Source organism: Populus trichocarpa, chromosome 3 (genome assembly GCF_000002775.5).
Source record: "Populus trichocarpa isolate Nisqually-1 chromosome 3, P.trichocarpa_v4.1, whole genome shotgun sequence".
Taxonomy (NCBI): domain Eukaryota; kingdom Viridiplantae; phylum Streptophyta; class Magnoliopsida; order Malpighiales; family Salicaceae; genus Populus; species Populus trichocarpa.
The window spans coordinates 17,630,702-17,655,662 of record NC_037287.2 but is presented as its reverse complement, the minus strand read 5'-3'; the positions used below and the strand labels follow the sequence as shown (position 1 = coordinate 17,655,662).

At 33.2% G+C, this 24,961-nt stretch overlaps 2 protein-coding genes and 1 long non-coding RNA gene across 3 annotated transcripts; 2 read left to right on the top strand and 1 right to left on the bottom strand.

Annotated features, from left to right (window-relative positions):
• Window positions 1-1,417: 1,417 nt before the first annotated feature.
• Window positions 1,418-2,921, bottom strand: LOC7481201 (auxin-responsive protein SAUR32). The gene has a single exon (XM_002303734.4). It carries the CDS (start codon window positions 2,149-2,151, stop codon window positions 1,648-1,650), a length of 504 nt encoding a protein of 167 aa, XP_002303770.1. The 5' UTR covers window positions 2,152-2,921; the 3' UTR covers window positions 1,418-1,647.
• An 8,014-nt stretch (window positions 2,922-10,935) lies between these two features.
• On the top strand, window positions 10,936-18,435 carry LOC7481200 (protein MICRORCHIDIA 7). Its single transcript, XM_024596401.2, has 19 exons — window positions 10,936-11,585; window positions 11,880-11,954; window positions 12,052-12,086; window positions 12,165-12,243; window positions 12,566-12,658; window positions 12,742-12,826; window positions 13,014-13,089; window positions 13,465-13,593; window positions 14,277-14,375; window positions 14,488-14,589; window positions 15,245-15,406; window positions 15,482-15,577; window positions 16,079-16,130; window positions 16,234-16,345; window positions 16,432-16,792; window positions 16,898-16,986; window positions 17,086-17,152; window positions 17,904-18,047; window positions 18,145-18,435. Exons 1-19 carry the CDS (start codon window positions 11,210-11,212, stop codon window positions 18,238-18,240), a joined length of 2,328 nt encoding a protein of 775 aa, XP_024452169.2. The 5' UTR covers window positions 10,936-11,209; the 3' UTR covers window positions 18,241-18,435.
• A 2,706-nt stretch (window positions 18,436-21,141) lies between these two features.
• Window positions 21,142-23,781, top strand: LOC127905047 (uncharacterized). The gene is made up of 2 exons (XR_008058701.1): window positions 21,142-21,254; window positions 21,417-23,781. It is a non-coding gene; the product is annotated as an uncharacterized LOC127905047 (long non-coding RNA).
• Window positions 23,782-24,961: the final 1,180 nt, after the last annotated feature.

The following is a 24,961-nucleotide window of genomic DNA, read 5'->3' as shown; positions in this document are numbered from 1 at the left end:
AAAATAAGAAAAATAGAGAAAACATATTATAATCTTTATTGCCAAAATAAATCTGTCTTTAAGACAACAATAACCGATAAATAAATAAAAATCGAATTAGTTCCGAAATTCGGAAGAGAAGCTAGGATTGCCAATGCTGTAGAGGGAGTGCATGACCGTTTATATTATTAAGGGGCCACGTATTAAATGTTTTTAAAAACCGACCAAAGTTTATGATTTCGAGTATAATTAATAGAATACAAGCAAGACATGGCTTATTGATTACTCCAACACAACTAATTATTCTCATAATACATTTTGGACATAGCAGAGCTTAGGATAGGAATCGAGCGATCACCACCTACAAGTGGCTAGCTAACACACCTCCATGTGTGACATCATTTAATTACGATTCAATTTTATTTTCCCTAGGAAGAAGTCAATCTCATGATTTGAACTGTGCTGTATAATCAACTCGTTTATTACTATATTATTTATAATTGCGGTTCAACGCTAGTTTTGATTTTAAAATTATTTTTTTCTGAGGTTTCAACTGATTATTTTGATGTATTAAGTGATAAAAATTAAAAAAAATATTATTTTAATATATTTTAAAATAAAAAAACATTTTAAAAAGTAATTTTTATTAAACAAGAGTCCCTACATGTCATCGCTGGATTCATCATCATCTAATAAATTGTAATGTGCATCTCTTTCTTGACTATGATTGATACCTCTATTTTTTTTTTTCCCTTCATTATCGATTTAAGAGACGAAAAATATTTTATTTTAGTTTGTGGTCAGATGGGCGGTCTCGTAAGATTTGGATTAGATAATCGAGGTTAATTGTCTTCCAACCGTGAATCCTCCAAGCTCTGAAGCTGAGATTCTAAACTTTATTAATTTATTAATATTATAGTCTGATATTTGTCCTTTGAGCGGACACAAAGAGGGAACTGGACAAAAAGACTAAGCATATACCATTTGCAACTAGCCCGCCTTGGCATAAGACGTACATTTTCAACTAAATTGCTCTTATTTTGGGAAGGATTGTGTAGATTCTCATGTTTTGCCTTTTCATAGCTGAATCGTTTGCGGAAAGGAGGATTCATACTGACAACTTCCTCCACCACCTTGATTTTTCCCAAGTCAAAACCAATTAGTTCACATACTTCAGTTCTGTATAACTTGTTTGTATAATTAGTTTTCTTTCCTTCTTTATTATTAACCTGATAACCCGTCAACTTAGATTAGACAAGTGAATAACCTAGATGTTTTTATTATAAAAAAAAAAACATTATTTCAGAGTTTTTTTTTTTTTAAAAAAATTTGATTAATCCACCCAAATTGTTATCCTGAATTTAATGATTTCCTGTTGGGGTTTATATTTCGCATATCAAAATAAAAACAAAAGTAGGCACATGATAAGCCAGCAATATTAGACAGCTTAATTAAACAGAAATTCACATAACAGAAGTAAAAATCTTACATAGATGGCCTGGATATACTTTTCCAGTCCTCTGCTTATCCTGTACAGTAGTACATGATTAAACATAGGATAAGACATAACTCAACCTTAAAGGCTTAAACCCACAGCTCACCTTACCACACACACACCTGACAAGCTCTAATTATCGAAACAAGAACACAATTCTACATAGACTTGATTTAAAACTGATTCAAAACAATCATCCTCGATGGGCTAAGAAGGTGATAAGATCCATAATTCTTGGCAAAGCTACATCCGCGATGAATCTTGTTATCAATACCAGTGTCCTCCATAGCCATCAACACTTTGTAGAAGATATCAACGTTGCAGGGTAGTGTTAGAGGGCCTTCAGGGTTGTAACCATACTCAGACTCTGCTTCTTCAAGCAGAATCTTGAATAGTGGGTGGTTTGCATACTCTGTCTTGATCACAAACCTTTGTTTCTGGGGTCCAACGTAGACTGAGAAGCAACCTTCAGGAGCTACGCGTGATTTCCTGGAATGTTTTTGATCATGGTCGTCTTCAAGTGAAACTTTAATATGCGGGCATGATTTGCTCTTTGGTGTTAAAGAACGTTCCAGTCTTGACGTTCTCTTGCTTCCCCTGCCAAACGATATGCATCTCTCCCATGTCTTGATGATCAGATTACCTTTGAACTTTCCTTTCCCCTTGCTCACATCCATTCAAAAATATATGTTTATGATGACACGAAATACACAAAATTTGTACGGCAAGAACTAATTAAATATAGCTAAAGAAAAGTATTGATATATATTGTTGGACTTAGCAGCACATACCACCTCCTCAATCCTTATAATTGAAAACAAGGTAAAAGAATTGGTGATTTGGGTATGGAGTTTCTACTTAACTAAGAAGAAAATGAGAAAGAATGCTTTGATCATATGTTAATCAGATGTACAGTGGATTCAGGTTAACCTCTGTCATAAACCAAATAAACCATGACCTTCATCCTTGGCATCATTGAGTTACTCATATCTACTAAACAAAGAGAAGAAGTGGTCGTGCAAATTAAAGGAAAACAAACAGCTAGAAATTGTTTTGACAACAAAGTGAAACAGAAAGATGATTCAAGATAAAATATTAGACATAACTGGAGTATATCTCAAGAATTGGGGGAGGGATGAAGAGGGTGATGGAAGAGGGCAAATCAAGGAACCAGAACAGATCGAGTCTCACAAGATGTTCTCTCACTTGCGTCTTCAAGGGGTCAATCTCGGCATGGAACGATTATAACTAGCTCTGTCCTAGTTCATATATAAAGCCCACAAATGGACATAAAATATTGTTGAAGATGCCCTCTTGTCAACGCAAGAAAGGTCTATTTCTGTTACCTCTCTATCTTTGGCCTTTTATGGGTTTCTCTTTCTTTTCTTTTCTTTGTGAGAGATTTGGCTTCCGGGATCCCTAAAATGACAAGAAGTGGCTAGTTTCTGTGAATTGAGAAATTTACAGACAAGTGGACAGCCAGGTTTTACTTTTTGTTATCATGGCTGTAAAATATTATTTTTATAGATTTCTTCTTAGATCACCTGCTAGAACTGTTTTTGGATCGACGTTGCTAGTGGTATATATTATATATGATATATATAATTTTTGTTTTTTTCAACGAGGAATTAATCTCTAGCTAGCTAAATACTGCTGACAAATATATAATTCGCGGACCCAGTATTGGTGAAATGATAAGAACCTGCAATCATGTACATTTCAAAATCTATGTATTGTTCGAAATTGCATATTAAAAGATAATAAATAACTCATTAATTCCCACAGGATCATTTTATATCAAAATAGCTAACAAGTTTATTTTTAAGAAATTCATCAAATCAAGGGTTTCTTTTCTTTTTTTTAATCTTTGGGAGGGAGACGGGCGGCCATCACCCAAAGATGGAGTTAGGAATTTTAGTTTGATATGATCAAATCAAAGAAATGTTTTTAGAAAAACTAAAATTTAATTATTTTTTTATTTTTAAAATTAAAAATCTAATTTATGGAAGAAGAGGTGCTAGAAAAAAAATAAAAAATTCTTGCCCCTGCCCCTGCTCCTGCCGCCACCAGTCCCCTAACTCCGCCTCTACTCAAAAGTCAAACCTCTCTCTCCCTAAAATACAAACCTCAATCGTATAATAATAAATTTGAGTTTTGCTTGCACGTGACTTAGGAGGAGTTAAGAGAGCCAGGAAAAAGAATTTCCATTTCATAATCTGACCAGAACAATTCATGGTATAATTAAATTTTTGCATATGTTTCACAACCATCACAGTATTCGTGGAAGATTCATGGAAGCTAGCTACTGCGTGCTAACCAATATAGGCCGCCATCACTGCTCAAAAAACACAGAAAAACATGGGCCGACAACAAAATCATGGACGCTTCATTTTTCCCCTCGAACAGTTATATTATTTGAGTAAATTAAAAATAGGATGCGTGTTTTTTTAAAAAAAACAATTATGCATGTACTTGTAAATTTATTTCAAAACCAGACTATCCTTGTACTTGTAAGTACCTTAAAAACGTAAAGACACACGTATTTGCGTTATCTTTGATAAGGAACTCAGTTTGATCCATCAATTAAACCAAATATATATATATATATATATATATATATATATATATATATATATATATATATATATATAATTCTTCCCAGATTTTATTACAGCAGCGCTGATAATTTAAAAGAAATTCAATGCAGCGACAGGAGAAACTCATTGAGAATAGTGTCGGAAATCTTAACAAGCTTTTTTATTCAAGGATGCGTATTTTATGAGGTGAAAAAAAAAGGTTACTCTATAACAACTTTCTCAAAGTTTGCTTACATCCTTTCAGGGAAGAATTAGATAAAGATTGGCATCGTAAACATGATCGATGAAGAATATATAGCTCATCGAGCTAGGTTAAAAAAATATAAACAAAATGGGTATAAATATCAGTATTATCTCTTTAATTTTGTGTTTTTTTATCTTTATATATACTTATTCCTCAGCAAAAAAGATATAAAAACCCTTACAGAATAGTATCCAATTAAGACGGCTAAGGTTGGTGCTAAGAAATATATATGTTGCAAGCCACTTTTCTGATTTCTAAATGGTGGATGGCACAAGCTCAAGATTTTATAAAGATTATTGGGGGAGAGCTTAATTAAAAATGGAAGATAAACTTATTGTTTGTGAGATTATTGACAAGCTATCAGCCTATCACATACTTGAAAGGAGTTTCAAAAGACTATAAGCCATAAATAAAAAAGAAAGGTTCTTAGAGACACTCATTACTCACGTTTGAGTGGGGAAAGAGTAGAGGACAAGATCTAATCATGAAACAAGACAGCTATGGACAATAAATCTAATTTTTGAAAATAAAAACTTATCTAAAAATAAATAATATATAGCCCAAAAATACCATATGGAAGCATAGGAAGAAAAAACATACGAAGAAAAATTGGTAGACGTCCATAGTATAACAATGAAAATAGGAATCAAGTATAAAATAACCATGCACGATTTTAATGGATATTTTATTTGTGACAAGAGGGGATATATTGCTGGAGTTTTTAATTTTTGTTTTTGTGAACCTAAAGCTTAGGCCAACATAACAAATAAGCCATTTGTGATGATGATAACAAATTAAAAAAATTACTCTTAACATTTTATAATTTAGTTAAAATTACACTAATTTATTAAGTTTTAGAAAATTATACTTTGCATCATTATTCAACATAAATTTTTAAATTAAACAAAACGATCAAATTAATTACCATTATATATAATATATCACAAAGTCAAACAAAAAACAAAAACATAATTTTTTCTCTTCCAAACATAATTTCTCTCTCTTCAAGGCCCCAAATTAAAGCTCAGGAAGAATTTTAATTTTTTCAATCATCCTTTTGATTCTCCATCACTTGATTTATTTATTTTTAGTTAAATTTTATTTTTAGATTCATTCTTTAATATTGGATTGATTGATAATTTAGTCTAATAATTTTTTTATTTGCTTTCTATAGAGTTACTAAGGTCTTATGATCTAAGTAATGGATTTGAAATGTTAACTCAAGTTGATCTAAGTCGATCTAATAAATTATCATTTTAATATTTTAAAAAAGATATTATCTTAATTTTTTTAGTCAAATTATATTTTTATTTGTCATCTGAAATTTTTTTAGACATATCAAGTCGATTACATTACATCAATCCTTATATATTTTAATTTATTTTGTTAAAAAACCAACACCTTTTATCTCTAAAAGACAATAATCCAGTTTCCTCTGTAAAATTTTATTGTACTAGCACGAATGGAGGTGTAATGGGTCTTGGCCATATAAATTTTATCCAGTTTCCTCTGACAGTAAATAAATGCTATCTAAAACTTAAAATAAATATGAAATTCCTAAGAAGAAAACTCTCTCATAATTCAACTCTATTCCCATATTCACCAGAAGTTATCTGCAAGAATTTGTTTCTGTATACATGGTCTATTAAAACCTTCCCGTCCTTTGAGAGCTAAGAACACCATAAGGTTCCCTCGGCAATCGGCACATGAGTTCTTCTTCTTTTCTTTTTTTAATTTTTTTTTTTTTGTGAAAATCGGGGCACAAATGGGTTACTCAGCACACCTATATGCAAGCTTTTATTTCCTATGCTTTTATTTCAACTAGCTAGGTATGCGACCACTCACCCCTTCTGCAATCATCATTTTAGTTTACTTTAAGGAATGGAATTTAATGCAAATCACTAAGATGACATCAAGTAATTATATTCAATTAGTACAATATTGAATGTTTCAAAATAAGTGTTTGTTCTAAAAAATAAAAAGGTCGTGCAATAATTTTTTTTTTTTTAAAAAAAATAAAAAGGTCGTGCAATATTAATATCATACGTTGTAACTCTGACCCAAGATTTTATACTGATATTAGTAATATTTATTTCGTTTTAATAATAATAACATCTATTAATATTGTTTGTTTTTGTGTTTAGAATTGTATTTAGATATATTTTAAAAATATATTTAATTTAAAAAAAATATTAAAAAAACATTTTTAGTGTTTTTTAATGACTTTAATATATTGATATAAATAAAAATAATAATTTTAATATATCTTTGAATAAAAATATTTTTAAAAAGATGCAATAATTCCAAGCACATATAGTGGAGAAGCACTGCTCCTAGAAGCATCAAATAATTTCAAAATGTTAGTGGTCAATTCATTAATTGCGGATTATGTATGCAATGACGGACGGTCCATGGTTGTAAGAAAAATGGCCATCAGACGTCATCTGGCCGGTGGAGTTTGGGTAGTCTCTAGCTAGTTGAATTTAGACTACTAGTATTTTATTTTATTTTTTGTCTGCACGTAAGGCTATTTTTAAGAGCCATTTTTTTAAAAAAAATTTATAGCTATTAAAACAAATACCTTAAAAAGAGTTTTAAGGGTTTAAATTCTAGAGTAAAAAGTATATTTATTCAGTCAAAAAATTTTCTTCTTATTTATGTATTTTTTTAATTTAACATATCTATAATTTTTTTTTTATCAACAACATGGTTTTTTTAATAGAAATTTAAAGCAATTAAAATAAAAATTTATAAGAATTCAAATAACTTAAATTTAAGAGAAGAAATATGTATTTATTTAGACGAAACTCCCTTTTTGTTATTCAATTTTTTTTTTTTTTTACGAACAATGCTTCTTCTTTTTTATTAGAAGCTAAGTTTTTTAAATAAGAATTTATCATGCTCTTCAACCAAAAAAACTAATGTCCCGAATACTATCACGTGATTGTATAAAAAAATAAATAATTCAAGTTTGATATAAAAATATTCATAAAATAATTATTGAAAATAAGCTCTAATCTTAATTGAAAAATGTTATAATCAATTTTTTTTTAAAATTATTATTAAGTAAAAACAAGTGCAAAAACCATTAAAAAGACACGTAAATTTATGCTTTAAGGCCCATGCATGATTGGCCCAAAATAAAAAAGCCCAAGTGTGGGAGATCTAGAGGGCCGAAGGGCCAAGTACGCATGCTCGATTTTGTTTTTCTTAATAGGTACAAACAACGTGTCACTTAAATATTTTTTTATCATTGAAAAAATAGGTTTCGGGTTTTTGAATATTTTAAACTTAATTTTCAACTTGTTTTCATTTAAAAACACCCTAAAATATAATAAAAATATCAATAACCCCATATCCAATATCTAAACACCCTCCAATTACTCTAGAAAATAAAAATTAAACTAAAAAAAAATATTTTAGGCTCTCAATCTACTTCTTACAACATAGTTAAAGGACAAAATCACCTAAATTGAACTCCTATCTCTAAAACAAATTTATTAACACAAAAATTAACCTTTTATGGTTGGTTAGAATGTGATAAACCAAAAATTCTCTCTCTTTTTATTTTTTTTTCCAATGATTTTCTCTCTCCCTTCACAAGACTCAATCATTGAAATGTGATGACAATAAAGTACAAGGGCTAAAACATAAAACCATAAAATTACAGGGTCCAAATATATATAAAAAAAAAACTTCAAGGAGAAATTCATTGGTCCTCTGCAATGCTGTCCACAATAACTGAGTGTAGGAAAAATAATAAGATGTATGTTAAAAGACATAGATAAATTAGTTTATTTTATAATATGATATGTTTTTATGGAATGCAATTTGGCAATGGCCAGGTCCCCACAGGAAAGCTTTCTTATGGCTCATGAACAATGATAAGCTCTTAACGAATGATCAAAGAAGCAGAAGAAAGCTTTCAATGGAGGCCAATTGTACTTTGTGTTTGTCTGAGTTCGAGTCAACCATTCACGTGCTACGAGATAAATTCTTATGGAAAAAGAATTCTGGGATAAATTCTTCAATGTAGAATCCGAGGATTGCTTTCAATGGTCAGGCTATTATTTTTTGTGATGCTTGCTGGTTTTAATGGAGATGGTGCAATGATAAGGTGTTTGATCCCCGTGCAGTTCCATATTAATCAGAATCATATGGTTCGTCTTATCTGCAACTACACCGCAGAAATAAAGTCAGCATGGAAGGGGGATTTCAATTCCCTTTTTTGTAGAGCTGTTACCGAGGCTTATGAGGAGATTCAGTGGGAAGATTCGTAGCTGGGTTTGCTGCTGGAATTGGTGCCTGTAATGCTCTTAAGGCTGAGCTTTGGGCTGTCAGGTACGGTTTGGATCTGACTGGGAGTTTGGGGGCAAGATTTCTAAACTTAAAGGTTGATAGTCAAGTGCTTAAGCTTATTCTATTCAAGGATCAAGTGGATCTGGGGCCAAATCTGTGCTCGGCCCTTGGGCCCTTTGTAAAAAAAAAGGTGTTGAAGTACCCTTGTATTACCGTTGCAGAATTCCCACGCTGCCTTCTCAGAGTTACTGTTCCTGGTAATCCAACACAGTCAAATTCAGCACCAATCTGAATCCCTAGTAATCCAACGCAGCCACCGTGGAGAGTTACTCTTCCTGCAAATGATCTGTTGTCAGTTCTGATAGCCAAGAATAGGAAAATGAAAAGACATGAACTGGCCATGGAAAAAAAGTTGATGTGTAGGCTGGATATCCAAAACGATGGATTGAGGTGTAAAGCGAACAGCCTATCCTGCGAAAAAAGTTTTAAGTCGAAATGGATTCCAAAGTTGAGTAACAAAAAGAGAATGGCATTTGGGTAGAAGGTGATGATAAGCAACCCAACAAATCTTTTATTTGGTTGATCGCAGAATCATCTCTGGTGTTTCCTTTGAACTGGACATCATAAACGTGTGAAATAAAGTTTCACGCAAAATAAGTTTTGTTGTTATTCATTTGTTTACTATAGAAAAAGAAGAAGAAAACAAAGAACATGTCATATTTTAAATTGGCTTTAATCACAACAAATAGCATCGCATCCAAAACAATCCTATCAACTAGTAAAAGAGAATCTTATCGTCTAATTATTGGCCATTACCGAACCAGTTACCTCTGCATGGGAAGACAATGAGAATCTCTCCATCCTCCACTGATCCTGGCGAATCCTGCTCCTGATTGTGATTGTCTTCAGTAAGAACAATATTGGCCGGAGCAGCAACATCAGCTCTTGCTGAGCTGAAAAGAAACAAAATTTCTGCTTGCAGTGGACCATCAAATAAATGATTGATGTGGATGACTTGGAGATATCCCATTAATACATGCTACTGCGTTTTAAAAAGAGAAGAAAAGAGACAGTGGAGGGTTTCTATATATATAAAAAAGATTTGTATTGTTAAATGGTATTTTTGAGAGAAATTACTCTGCAAATCAGAAGGTATTTCCTTGTTTTTTATTAGTTTTTAGCAATTAAATTCTATTTGTAATTCAAATCAATTACATTATCTGCGGAGCAGCGCAGAATCCCAACACAAAACAAAACAAAAGTATATTGTATAACTTTCTACTCAAATTGAAAGCTATTAAGTTAAAAGAAACAGTCGTTAATCACACGGGATTAGATTAAAACCCAGGAAACACAAATCTGTAACAGTTAACAAAAACCCAGATCCCCGGCCATTCAAGAAAAAGTAAAAATTATGAGAAACTATTCAGCAAAAATTAGAAAGACAAAAACAAAAGCAAGGCTAGAAATAATCTGATGGGCTTTTCAATCTTTAGATCCAAAACCCTTTACTGTAATGGAGTAATGAAAACTTGTTTCAAGAGAAAATGAGAATTTTAATGTGGTAACAAACAAAGAAATATCATTGTTTTGTGTGTATATATAAACACAACGACACAATCCAAATTCAAGATGTATAATATAAGTCAGGGTCAAAGTTTATTGTTATCTTGCAAAAGAAAAGAAATAATGTGGAATATAATGAATAAGAGCTGAGAGGTTAAAGGCAACGGTCACAAATTGATCCAGATTTTAATCCGTGTTGTTGGTTGATTTGAATTTTTTTATCATATTGCAAATTAATTTTGATTTTTAAATGAGTAACGTCGATTAATTTATTTTTAATTTTTTTAAGCTGATATCAGTTTAGGTTTCAGATCAACCAAGTCTTATTTAGTATTTATCAAGCACAAAATAAGATAAATTATTTAGTCCAGTTTAAAGTACACCAATCACAAAATAATATAATTTTTTGTTTAATCCAGTCCAATTCATTCAATATTGTCCAACATACCAAATATTATCTTATTATATTAATTATTAACTAAAATTTATAGTAACATAGATTCATATTTATTATAAAAAAAAACTATTAGATATTACCATGATGGACTATTCGACTAATATGAATGATAATGTCAAAATAATAAAATATTTAATTTAAAAGGAAAGGAAAGGGTATGCTTGGCGGTTATTTTGTCCTTTCAGCCTCAGGTATCGAACCATTTCTTTACCGGCAAAACATGTGCGAATCCCTGGATAAACATTAAGAGAGGGTGAGAAACGGAGAGTCGCACCACTCTTGTGTCTCACAACTCACATACAGAAGTTTGTCTCCCTCCCGAACTCCCTCTCCTACAATTCCTCTCGGATTCATCTTGACAAAACCCTTAAAACCAACAAAAAGTACTCTCAAAGTCATATAATTTGGTTTCAAGAATCAAGCAAGAAATTCTTGAACCTTGTTTGACCAAACAGTGCTGCTTCTCCATCAAGACAAGACTGCATTAACAACCCCAATATTTTTACATCAAGTTATTTGAGTTTTCTAGTGGTGGGAGTACTTCAAGCCTTCATTCTGATAGTCTTGACGATATGGACGTCGACAATTCCTTTCTTGAACAACAAGGTAGGAGTACCGCTGCTAAACGTAGCAGTGACTCCTTGAATGATTGTGACAGTAATGGTCATAGCTTTTTGAAGAAGAAACCGAAACAAGAGAGAGATTTAGGTTTCGCTGTGCCTGATCGTGGGTGTCTTGCTCCTGTTCCTCTTAGAACGGCACCCCCACCATTAACATACAATGATCATCAAGAAGGCCATGTCGGTGCTGGTAACAACAACAAGAACAACAATAACAAGGATAATCAAGTGGCTGCTGTTCCGGTTGTACGTGGTTGTAAGCAGTTTTGGAAAGCAGGGGATTATGAGGGAGGCAGCGTTGCTGACTCATCTGCTGATCATTCTGGTGGTTCTATAGTCCATGCTACTCTAATTAATTTGTGGCTTAGTTTTGCTTGTTTTGTTTGCAATATTTGTGAGCATGTCATTCTAGTTGTGTTATTGTTTGTAATAGCTACTTAATTCCTGTTTACAAGAACAGTGGGCATGCAATGCCCTTTTTAGTTTGTTTTTTGAGTTCTTTCATAATTCGCTGGCATTGGAAAGTCACTTCCTTTACGTCCATTTTATAGAGGCCACAAAATTAAGGAATATGCATTTTGTACTGCTATATTTTCTAATCAATGTATTGATATCCGTATAGTTGGCATGGATCATGTCAGGGTGCACCCCAAGTTCTTGCATTCAAACGCAACCAGCCATAAATGGGCACTGGGAGGTAATTAGTGGTCGTTGAATTGTACTAATATCTATGTGTGTGTATGTTTGCTTAGCTCGAATAGGTGAGTTTTATTCATCTGGGTTCTTATTTGCAGCTTTTGCTGAACTCCTAGACAATGCTGTAGATGAGGTATTTGTTGCTCTTGCATAGTTTCAACGAAAATTTTCTTTTCGTTTCTTTTTCTTGACTGCTGACGATTTTGTTTAGGTTGGTCATGGAGCTTCTTGTGTAAGCATAGATGTTCTGAATAACAGCAAAGATTTCTCTAAGATGTTGCTAGTTGAAGGTATGTATCTCTATAATTGTTCTGTGCTGATATCTTGTCAGTTCTGTATTTGACGGGCTTGGTGCATACCAAGTGGTAATGAATTCGGATGCAAATCCCCCTAAGAATTTCTGAAATAAAAGAGTTATTCCTGTTAAGAAGCTCAACTACTCAAGACCCTTCAAGTGAAAAAGAAAAAAATTGAAGTTCAATTGAGTATTTTGTACAGATTCCAGAGCACACAAGAAAGGGCTTCTCGTTGTGCGATGAATTAATGAGGAAATATTACACATGCCTATTTATTGTGTGACTGGTTTCCAATCTTTGCTTATGTTGATTACAGATAACGGTGGTGGGATGACTCCTGACAGGATGCGGGCATGCATGTCTCTTGGATACTCTGCCAAAAGCAAAATGGCTAATACTATTGGTCAATGTAAGCCATTTAATCAAATAATAAGCTCTTACTGAAACTCTGGAATATGCCATTTAATCAAACTTTTGTTTTATATTATTCAGATGGAAATGGCTTCAAAACTAGTACAATGAGGCTTGGGGCAGATGTGATTGTGTTTTCTCGCTGTCGGGGGAAGGATGGAAACAGGTTTTTTCATAACTCTCATTTGGCCAAAGTGTTCATTTCGATCATTGACATGCTTGTTTGATGTGCCGATATAACAATTCTGGCTTGTTGATGTCAATTTTCACCTCGAACAGAAACAAAAATTTTCACTCTGTATATTGGTCATGGGCCATTCAGCGACCGATAATGCAATTTTCTTTCTTTGTAGTGTAACACAAAGTATCGGACTGCTGTCCTACACATTTTTAACAGCCACTGGAAAGGAAGATATAGTGGTTCCAATGGTAAGACCTTGATGCTTTGATGCTTGAACCAGATATGAGATGATTATACAATTGGAGAAGTTTGTTATTTGAGGAATTAAGTAAATTGTGGGTCAACAGACAACACTCTTGGAATTCTCTTTTGAGCAATTAAAAAGAATGAAAGTAGGGAAGGATCTGTGTGGTGAAGAAATGATGGAATGTTATTCAGATAGGAGATATAAGAGATTGAGAAAAAGTAATGGACAGCCAATGTTATCCTCTAGTGTCTAACCATAATTAAAATTTCCACTGGACATTTTGTTTTGGATATAGTTTTTGACATGCATGTTTTACGATTAATTTGTCATACTATTCTCCTGAAAAAAATTAACATTTTCCTGTTGAAATTTCAAGATTGACTTTGAGAAAGGAGGACGTGGCTGGAACAAGAAAATTCGCTCTTCTTCGAATGATTGGGATATGAATTTAAAAACCATATCGCGGTGGTCGCCATTTGCAAGTGAGGAAGAACTTCTGCAGCAGGTAAGTTTCATGTTAAATCCTTCTCTTGTTTGTACCCGTCTAAGGCTTGATGGAGACTATGTCATATTTCTCCATTCAGCGCTACTTTTCATTCACTTGCTCTTTTCATTCTCACAAACATGAATTTATTTGAAAAGGGAAGAAGATTAAAGGGAAAAAAGGACCAATCATCATATGTAGTTTAGAAAATAGAGACAGATTGTGGACTTTTTTCATGCACATTAACGTATTATATTGCATTTGAGATATTCCATCCAGAATTCGTAAGACAGGACAAAATAGCTTTAAGTATTTTCCAAAAGCTGGAGTGTATGCCCGCTAGGAATTTCTCAGGTTAGGACCTGAGAAGATCTTTCAAATACCATGCCAATGCTTGGGAAAATAGAGGTTAAAGATATATATTGGTCTTAAAATACTATCTTATAGTCCTTGCTTGCTGATTTCCCCTGTATGGTTTCCTTGAACTGCATTTCATTTCATTCGCAAATAATTCAGCGTCCTTCGATGATCTACACAGATCATTTTGCTGCCATAGTCATTGTCGTCCTGGTATAAATGATAATTTAAAGCTCCTCACTGGCAAGGCATCATTGCACAACCAGATGCAAGTACAAACATACTATAAGTTATATTCCTATTTCATTGTATCCCATTCTATAATCGCATGCTATGTTATATTGTAGTTTAACTTCCTGAAAGATCAAGGAACACGTATCATCATCTACAATCTTTGGGAGGAAGAAGATGGGCATCTGGAATTGGATTTCTACACCGATGCACATGTATGCCTTCAGCATTGTTACTTTCTGGTCAACATTTTCCCCATCTGGAATTAATCCAGATCTGAAAGTGGTTTCTAATGTGATATTTTTTGGTGGAAATTGGAAATCACAGGACATTCAAATTAGAGGAGACCATCGAGATGTTAATAATGTAGTAAAGGCAACAAAATATCCGAACTCCAGACATTTTTTAACTTATCAACATTCATTAAGAGTACGTACAATATCTTTACTTAAATTTGAGATATTTGGATCTCCTTGTTCATAGATATTTTTCTGTTTCTATTTATTTACTTCAATTTTCTTGCTTGATTGTGTTATTCAGATGTTAGAACTGTATCTTTAAAATAAAGCCTTCTTGCCACTGTTTAATTGGTTTCCACCAAACATTCTTTGTGATTTCCGTTGAAGAAATAATTTGAAGTATGATTTTCCATGACCAATTTGTTCAAGAACGGATCCACCCAAGAAAACCTGGGTTCAAGTGCAAGATAATTAGGGTTAGAAGCAACTTAAGCTACAATAAGTGATACGTGAACATGATTTTTTCATGATTCGTCATCTGCCTGCCTGCCTGCAATATCTAAGTGGATTATATATGGGTGGGAGGGGATCTGTATATCTTTCTTGGATCAAATTAGTAGGTTATGTTGTTTGTGGACTTGGATTGAGGTGACTGGGGTACATGCCGATTTTTCAGTCATCTCTTTTCGCTTGGAAGTTCATGCTATGGCTAGTTATCTCTTTTTGTTAAGTTTTTATCGTTGAAACACAGAAAGAAAAACATAACTTCTCTCTACTTTGAAAAAATCTTTATGTATTTCTATAATTGTTGCTGACTGTGCTCTTTCGTTTCTTTCCATTTCTAGAGTTATGCATCAATTCTCTACCTAGAACTTCCACCAAGCTTCAGAATTATCTTGCGCGGGAAAGAAGTGGAACACCATGACCTAGTGAAGGATATGATGCTAGAGCAGGATATTTCATACAAGCCTGTGAATGTTCTAGAGATAGTTCAAGAGAATAAGAATGTAACGCTAACAAACTCCTCGATTTCTTCGGTTTTTGTTGGTTTCCCTCCAGTGACCCGGTTTTTGTTTTGGCAGATGGCTGCAACCGGGAAAATTGGGTTTGTGAAGGATGCTGGCAATCATATTGACGTTCAGGGATTTAATGTTTATCACAAGAATCGACTTATCAAGGTTATATTTCTGCGCATTACATATCATTTTCCACTTGATTGAATCTGGCAATCAAGTTGGAAAGACCAAAGTCTTAATGCAACATTGCAATAACACTGTGGTTTTTATATGCTGCGGATGAAAAAGAATCCATTCCTGCTACTGTTGGATATATACTTGACCTGCTATTTGTAGAGAAAAGAATTGCATTGCTGAGCGACCATGCTAGCTTGAAGCATTAAGATAATCGCACTTGTTTTCTTACACAATATCTTGAACTAAGCTTCCACAAGATTTAGCTACGATTTGCATGGAATAAAATCCATGAATAGTATTTTTTTATGCTAATCTTGCGATTATGAGCTCCTTTCTGATTGGTTGTCCTTTTCCTTGCATCCTCACAGTATTGCCAGCACAAGCATACAGAACAAAATTATTCATTTCAAGGCTTGTATCATAATTGTTTCTAGGAATCTGTAATCATTCTAACTGTCATATTTTATCCAAACTCGTGTTCTTCAGCCTTTTTGGAGGGTGTGGAATGCTGCTGGAAGTGATGGTCGTGGGGTAATAGGTATTTTCTTAGTCTTGCGAAGTACTTAAGAGTAATCTGCATTCCATCAACGAGTATATAGCTAAATCTCCGTCTCTCCGGGTGTGCTTTTTTGTTGGAACAGGTGTATTGGAAGCAAATTTTGTTGAGCCTGCTCATGATAAACAAGGTTTTGAGCGCACAAGTGTGCTTTCAAGATTAGAGGCAAAATTGATTAATCTGCAAAAGACTTATTGGTTTGTACTTCTCACTCGCTTTGCTTTCAGATATTTCCAAGTGATTGACATTTGAATTTTCAAAAACTTTTTTTGTTGGCATTTAGGAGGACAAATTGCCATAAGATTGGCTATGCTGTGAGGAGGCAGTCTAAGAACCTTTCTTCAGACACAATACAATCAGCATGCAATAAAGACATACACTCTGCACGAACGAGTCAGAACGGACAGTGCTTCACTGATGGAAATAAAAGATCCTCACATGATAATGCAATTTATCAGAATGGACATGGCTCTGAAAGTCGACAGTCCAGAATGAAAAACGGATTGAATTCCTGCAAAATATCAGATGTCAATGATGCAAGCGAAGGTGTTAGACATAATGCACCCTTTGCTTCCAGGAAATCTCTGCACGACCCCATCAAACATCAAAGCACCCACTTGTTAACCTCTCCTTCATATCCCAAGGTAAATTCTCCACATGCTTATTTTTATTTTTACCCAAGCCTTTTTGCATAAATATTTCTGTAATAACCTTTTTTTTTTTTTTTTGATGTCTATGTCAACTTGCAGCCTGTTGTCATCAGCGAGAATGGCCAAATTACCACCAATGGCAACGTGAAGACTATATCCAACTCAAAAGCAGAGGATCGTGAATCAAGGTTCCTCTGGAAACAGAGCCTCCATTTTGTTCAGATTTTGGTTGTGCCATATACACGACTTCTAAATACTCTGTTTCTTGTTATTTGCATGTTGAATAGAATCTGTGGGACTGAGAATCATCTTCTGCAATATGAAAGGGACAAGTGCCGGAAACTTGAAAGCCAGGTATATGCTCCTAACTTAACTAATAAATTCAAATTATGCTGCGCTTGTTAATTTGTCAGGGTATGTTGTTTTGAAACAGTGAAATCAAAATTTTACTGTGTCATGGTTTCTTCAATTTCATGCTTAACTAAGGTTTACCAATTCAAATAGGAGTTAAAAGACGAACATGGTCATAGAAATCCACTTCTTGTTTCACATTTTTCCAAGTAAAGCTTAGACAAGAACACAGTTGAAAGAAGTAAGAGCGAATTGTATATTCAAGGAATGAAAGTAATTCAAAAGTGTAGCCAAGTATTCAATTATTCACATCTGTTTTAAAACGATTACTCTCTTTAATTTTCCTCGCTTTTTTGCTTAATTATCAGTCAAAACATCTTGGTTTTCTTTTAGTATCCCCAATTTCTCATTCAAGCACTCTCAACGTGCATGGGAATTTTCATAGCAACAATACTTCGAAAGTTTCCATTTTCAGAACTTCGACTTCGTGGAGTTTCAGATGTTGATCAGAATTTTGTGCCGCTAACACTTTAATTTAAAAGATGTTGAATATTGATTGAGATGAGTAAAAAATATATCGTATTCTTAGTTTTTCATTATTGAAACTTGGAAGATTATATGAAATTAAAAGAGAACGTGCATTGAAAAAGAACAGAAGAAAAATCAAGGACAAAAATAATTAGTTTGATTTGATTTCCACACCATGGATCTATTCGATGTTCCCCTTTTCAATTTATCTATCTGTTTCGTTCAGCTTCAAGAGAGAACAAATGAGCTTGAGGCAGAAAGAAAGAAAACAGAACTGTTGGAGAAAGAGTTTCAGTGTCTTGTAGTTATGATACAGGAAGAAAGGACCAGGCAGACCGAACGAGAGAATGAATTAGTGAAGAAGATTAAGGTTTGGATGAGGAGTTTAATTCATTCTAGTAGCTTGATTACCATAACACTATTTCATGATTCTTACAAGACCCTTTTCTCTTTATGGTTTGCTGCAGGGTGGATCCCAAGCTATCGAGGATCTAAGAGAGAGGGCGAGACGGCTAGAAGCCAAGGAGCTCCTAAGCTGCAAAATTGAAAAGAACTGCTACTAATTAAGCAATATTCTTGGACTTCGTTTAGTTAATTAATTTAGTTTTAAGCAGGAGAGGTTGTAAATTAGTAGTAGTACATATATGATATGATAATTATAAAAATAGTTGTGGTATGTGCATCAAGGCATATATGCCAGTAGGGAAAACTGTTGGTGCTCTAGAAATGATTGAAGCAATAATAGGCATAGTTTACACTTAGATATTTGTGACACGTTACGTCGTCGGATTATTTTGTTTTAAGAAAAAAATGTCAAGTGCTAATGTGTTTTTCAATAGAAAAAAAAATCATCAACTCAATTTAATATTAAAATAGTGATATATTAGATAATTTATTTTTTAAAATATTAATAAGATAATATAATCTTGTCAATTACAGTGTTTTGTGTTTTTGAGGTCTAGTAAAACCTGAAGATGTTTTAGTTTCTTTTTAATTTAAAATTAATTTAATTTCTGCTGCTTTATTTTTGGGTTTATTGTAATTGTCTGTATAAAGATTAAAGCCCCTTACTTTGTCAAGGATAAATTTGTCTGCCTCGTATTTGTTTCTTCTCTAACATAACGTTATGTATGATTACTGTCTTCTGTCAGTATGGGTTTGCATTCTGACTAAGTTGTTGTGATTTTACATGTAATACTGCTATGTTTTGTTTTGTTCTGCCATTGTTCTCTGTATGCTTTAACACAAGTGCTTTCATTTCTTTTTTCTTTTTTTTTTTATTTACGTGGGTGTCCGGGTCAGCTTGCGCGCACCACGACTAATCTCACAGCCCACTGAACATCCTACAAACCCAGTAAGTATGTAAGGCACCGCGGGGATGACAGGCATGCACAAAAAAATTCAAACCCAGATGCAGAGAAAAAAAACAAGTCTCTTCTATCACTAGACCAATACCTCAATTGCAAGTGCTTTCATTTCTAATTATTCAAGAGGGGGTGGTGGGGTTCATTGATTTGCATATTATTTCGATTTGATGGCATTAGCGATCCAGCTACATGGCCATTGCATTCTTTTGTTCCACTTTATTGAAATGACTTAGTGGTCGATGGATCTTTTACTTTTTATTAACCAATGGACTCCTCAAAATCTTGATGATTTTTTGTTTTCAAAACTGGATTTCTTACTTGGATCTGACTAGGTAACATAACCTTTTTGTTTAATTTTCAACTAATTAAATATAAAAAAATAAAATAAAATAAAATTAAAATAAATAAATAAAAAATTAGTACGAGTCAATCCAAGTTAACATGATAAACATCTAATCTTGAATAAAAGGCGAGTCAGCCAGGTTAACCAGCCAAACTTGCATCTAGGATTATGAGATCAGGAAAACACAATAGAAAAGGAAATAAAAAAAAACTATAAAACTAAAATTTTGTTTTTTTAAAAAAAATAATATCGAATGATGAAATTAAAAAATAAAAAAAATGATATCAACTCTCCTTAACTTTTTAAATTTATGACCCGAATCATTATACTAGAAGTATTATATATTAAAAGATTGTGAAGCTCAATCCCAACAAATCAAACACTAAAGAATGAAATTGAGAAAAACAAATCATGCAAAAGGATTCAAAATTAAAAAAAAAGATTCAAAATTAAAAAAATAAGAATAAAAAATAAACTAGAGAAACTAACAAAAAAATTGAAATTAAAAATTAAAAAGAAAAAAAACTATAATAAAAGAACAAAAAATATAAAAAAAATGAAAATCAAATTAGAAAAATAATATATCATAATTAAAAATTAAAATTAAAAACCTAAAATTTTTTTATAAAATAACTAAGGAAAAAATTAATAATAAAAAATAAGATCAAATTGAAAAAACGGTTACAATATTTCTAGTGCATCGTCCGTGGAATGTAACACCAATGAAACACAATATTCTCAGATTCCAAGGGATATACTCACCCGTGAACAACCGGAGGCCCCTCGTGCCTCCATCCTGGAGGACCTTGATGTCCGGACGCAAAAAGAAGTTTTCCCTTACGGAAAACTCCTTATAAAAGAACTGACCTCCCTCCAGGTAGGGTCGTCTTGGAGGACCCGGACCCGGATAGAACTTTGGCCAGTCCCCACCATCTTAGATCAACCCAAAGTTATCCCTCATCAATAACAAATAATACATGTATTAAATGGAAGCATGTTTTAAGAATTCACAGGACGCTTCGAACCGAGTTAGAGATTGCTTTATTAAAAAAAAAAACCTAAAAAACAAAGGAATTTTAGATTGAATGAGAATTAAACTTTGTGATTTGTTTAGGTTTGTTTTATATGAGATTATATTCATGTCAAGACTCTGGTTACAGGTTTGATTTGTTAATCCGGGTTGACTCGAGTTGTTTTTTATGTTCTTTTTATAATTGATTCTTTTTTCAATTTCATCTTTTAACATCAGATTGATTGAGAATTGAGTTTCATAATTTGTTTCAATTTGTTTTTTATTAGGTTATTCAGGTCTCATGACTCATATTGAGGGTTTGGTAGGTTAATCCAGGTTGACCGGGGTGATTTTTTGTTTTTTTTTAATTGATTTTTTTTTAATTTCATCATTTAACATTGGGTTCATTAGAAATTGAAGTTTATAATTTGTTTTGATTCATTTTCTACGAGATTATTGTAGTCTTGTGACCTGACATGCAGATTATGAGGTTAACTTGGGTTGATCTGAATTGATTTAACATATCAGTCTTAATATTTATAAAAAAAATTATTTTAAATATTTATTTTGAATCAAATTAAATTTGGAGGTTGTTTTTTAACCCATCAAATCAAACATGTCACATCAAATTAATTTTCAAATGGTTTAAATTTTTTTTACTTTAATGTCTATATTGTTTTCTTACATTAAAAACAAATATATGATCCGACACCCAAAAAAAAATAATCTAGTACAATATACACGGACAGTCCATGACTCCCTGATTTTCTGGGCTCTTTCTTCCTAAATAATTTAAAATCATAGCTGGCAAGTGAATTGACTTCCTTGCTCCTGTCTATAGTCCATGACTCACTGGTAACGGACTCTTTTTTCCTCTTCAACGACCATATTTTCTTCCCTTTAGCTTTGCAAACACTCACCGCAAATTTGTTAAACCTTTTACCTCCTTTATTTTTACTAGCTTCTTAAGTATCGAAGGATCTTCAACTTCGCTAAAGAACTTTCTTTGTTTTGCAGGGCCGCCGCAGCCTAGCAACCCACACTCACTTAAGAACTCGGTCTATCTCAACCTTGTTAGAAGCCACATCTTCAGTAAGGGCTTTATTATAAACCTCATCACCCAGGAATTTGATAATTCCAACATGCAGCATTGGTTGAAATTTGAAATTACATCTATCTCTTGGGAATCTTATTTTTCCTTGTAACACTGTCTTAATTATGCTTGCATTTTGTTCATTATTTCACTTGGAGCAGGGGAATGGCAGCTGACTGAATTTTTGCTTTTTGCATGCATGCGTGTCCGTACATTTAAGCATAAACTTGTGAGTGCTCGGGTGTATGTGTGTGTGCTCTTGCTTTGCATGCAGGTGGATGGATGGATGGGTAGTAGCGTTTATTTATGCTATGATTTATTTACAGAAAGTCAATGGTAGCTGTAATTATATCATTAAGGGATTAATGGATTACATTGTATTCCTATACTAATCTGTTTTTCATCATACATAGAAGCTTCATATAATTATGAAATATAACATATGAAACATGAATTTGGAGATAACTGGAGCAGAATATCATGGATTTTGGTTCTGAGGGTTATTAGGTGGGGATGGAGGGATGTATGGTATCCAAGTTCTGGGATCTCTTAGATTAAATTCAGGTGGTGGTGGAGGTGCTAATGAAGGGGTATTCGGTATCCATGTCCTTGGATTTCCTAGATTAAATGCTGGTGGAGGCGTTGGATGGAAAAGAGATGGGGTTGGTGAGAGGGGTGGAAATGGAAAGGGCAAAGAAGGTGGGCGAGGAGATGGCAAGGGAGGAAAAGGCTGAGATGGCGTAGGTAATGGAGGGAAGGGTGATGGTGACATGTTAGGCAAGGTATGCCATGGGAACCCATAGGGTGGGGAGTAAGGGAGAAAAAACTTTGAAGAGTTGAAAGAAATCTGCAACTCTTCTTTGTGTTTCCCACACAAGGTAGCATTTTTTTTGGAAGGTCTGTAACTCAAAGCATTCATGCTGTAAATACAGAGATTGTTCTGCTTTGACTTGACTGATATCACGTCTGTTGACATCTTTAAACCAGGAACGTTGCAGGCTGGATATGAGCTCCGTATTAAACTTGCCTGGCATACTAATTCAATTGTCGATCCCACCGCACAATCAACACCATCAACCTCTGGCACTGTCACTTTATATATTCCATATCTATCTGTTGTTCTGTTAGCAGAGAACTGAATCTTCTCTGTAGTTTTTGGTGAGATTGCTTGGAATGTACATTGAATGTGAACATCCGCACCTAATCAGTCCAATATGATTGGCAATGAAAAGATTTCAGAAATTTTCTCAGCGTGAAATTGAAGGGTTTGTTTTATTAAGAGTTATTAAATTACCTGGCAAGAAGCAGCTGTATCTGGAGAAAGTGTTGGTTGAGCAGGTATCACAGTAGACAACACCAACAATAATGATTCGGGAGGTTGGATTGTTTGCTGGTTCAGCAATGAGAGAAAGTGGGAGAGCAAACAAAGTTGCTAGAAGAGCATGAATAATGATTGGAGCCATGGGAGAAGCGGGAAGAAGCTTCCACTAAAAGCATCTCTAGTTAGTACTCCTCTATGAAGAGCATATAATGTAGAATTATTCTATAGATCTAGAAAAATATACTATGTCTGCATGTAATGAGCCCGTGAGTAGATTGGTGTTAGGACCAACTGTAATAGGATAGCTAAAATGCTTTATCTATTCACTACAAACAAAGACATGTGAAGAGCTCTTTTGGCAGATTATGTAGAAAAAAGATTTACTCCATGTTACAACTCTGTAGCAGATTGGCAGGTTGTGGACACTGATTTGGTGGCTCTATTATTTCTCAGATCGGAACAGATCACTATCAGGTAGTCCAAGGCATAAAAGGGCAGCGCCGAAGGGAGTCCTAAATTTTTTATGTTTTGCATGAAGTATGTGGCTTTGCTCTCTGACCCATTATTGTTTTTTCTTTCACTTCGCGTTTGTGTCTGCGTTTTCAGCAAATTTTTGACTAATAGATGACACTCACCATGCAATTTCTTCGTTCGTCATGCACTATTCAATGACCAAACTGTTTGTTTTTACATGCAATAGTCAAAACCCAGCTTGAGTTGCTCTCTTCAACTAGCAAATGTTTTGCATGAATGCGTCTGATAACAAATGAGAAAGTGTGCTCTTTGGACCCAAGAAGAGTTTAGACCAGGATGAAAAATTCTTATATCCAGATCGACTGGCTGCTAGTGCTTCGTCTGGACCCCAAGATTCTTTGCAATCTTCAAGTTTGCGGCCAAGGTTTCCCATGGTGAAAGTTACTTTGTATTTATTATCATTACTCCCATCTATGAAATGAATTGTTAAATTATATTTTCTCATTTATTTTTCTTTAATGCTCTCATATGTTGCAATATATTGTAAACCAAACTCTAATTGCATTGTAATCGGAGCCGGTTTAAGCTAAGAGTTGTTTTTTCAATGAAACAAGGCCTTCATTTAACCAAAAAAACTCTAATAATAAATAAGGTATTTTTATTAATTATATTTTGTGAAATGAAAATTACCTCTACTTAACAAAAAAAAAAAAAAACTCTTAAGTATAAAATGAAAATTGTCCAAGGGTTCACTTGTTAGGTATATATAAAAAAAATAAAAAATAAAATATTTTTTAAATATTTTTAAAAATCTCATTTATAATTTTTCACGAGATTTATATTAATCTTAACCCGGCACTTAAAAGTTGAAGTGCAAGCCCTTATAAATCATTTACATGAGATTTTGTTTGTCTAGAATTATACTGCAATATATCATTATTTTAATTTGTCTCTCTAGTAAATTTCATCCTAAAATTACTTTGAAACTTTTATAATTTAGTCATTATTTTACTTTTTTATTATTATTTTAAAAATTACAGTTTATATTTTGAGTGGAAACAATTTTTAAATTTATTTAACATTTTATATCCACGCAAGGAAAAAAGCTGACAAAAAAGTTTAGATTATTTACATGGTTATTATTATATTCTAAATAATAACTAAAAAACTGTTTTATTAAATATTATAATTTTGCTATTAAATTATTTTAAAAAAAAAAAGACTAATCACCGCACCTGCATCCTTTTCTCGTCGTCAAAATCTGTCACCAAATTCAACAAATCAAAATAGCAGCACATTAGACCTAGCTAAACCAACGAATGAAGATGGTTTTTGGTGTGGTACCAATAGATGTGATCTCGAAAGGAGTCTTGGATGGAGATGATCTTAGTGCTCTGCTTGGTCGTGTTGATTGACATGATTAATGACTGGCGGACGTGATTTCTTTTAGGTTTATCATCAAACACTTTATTTGCAATATGGGAATTTATAGGAACCCATCACTAAAAGAAGTTACAAGACATGGTATTTCCACTCACATATCAACAGTAGATACCTCAGATAGGATTGTAAAAAACTCTAGCCATATTTAAAAATGTACTATTCTTTTTATTTATAAATATATTAAAATAATATTTTTTATTTTTTAAAATTTATTTTTCATATCAACACATC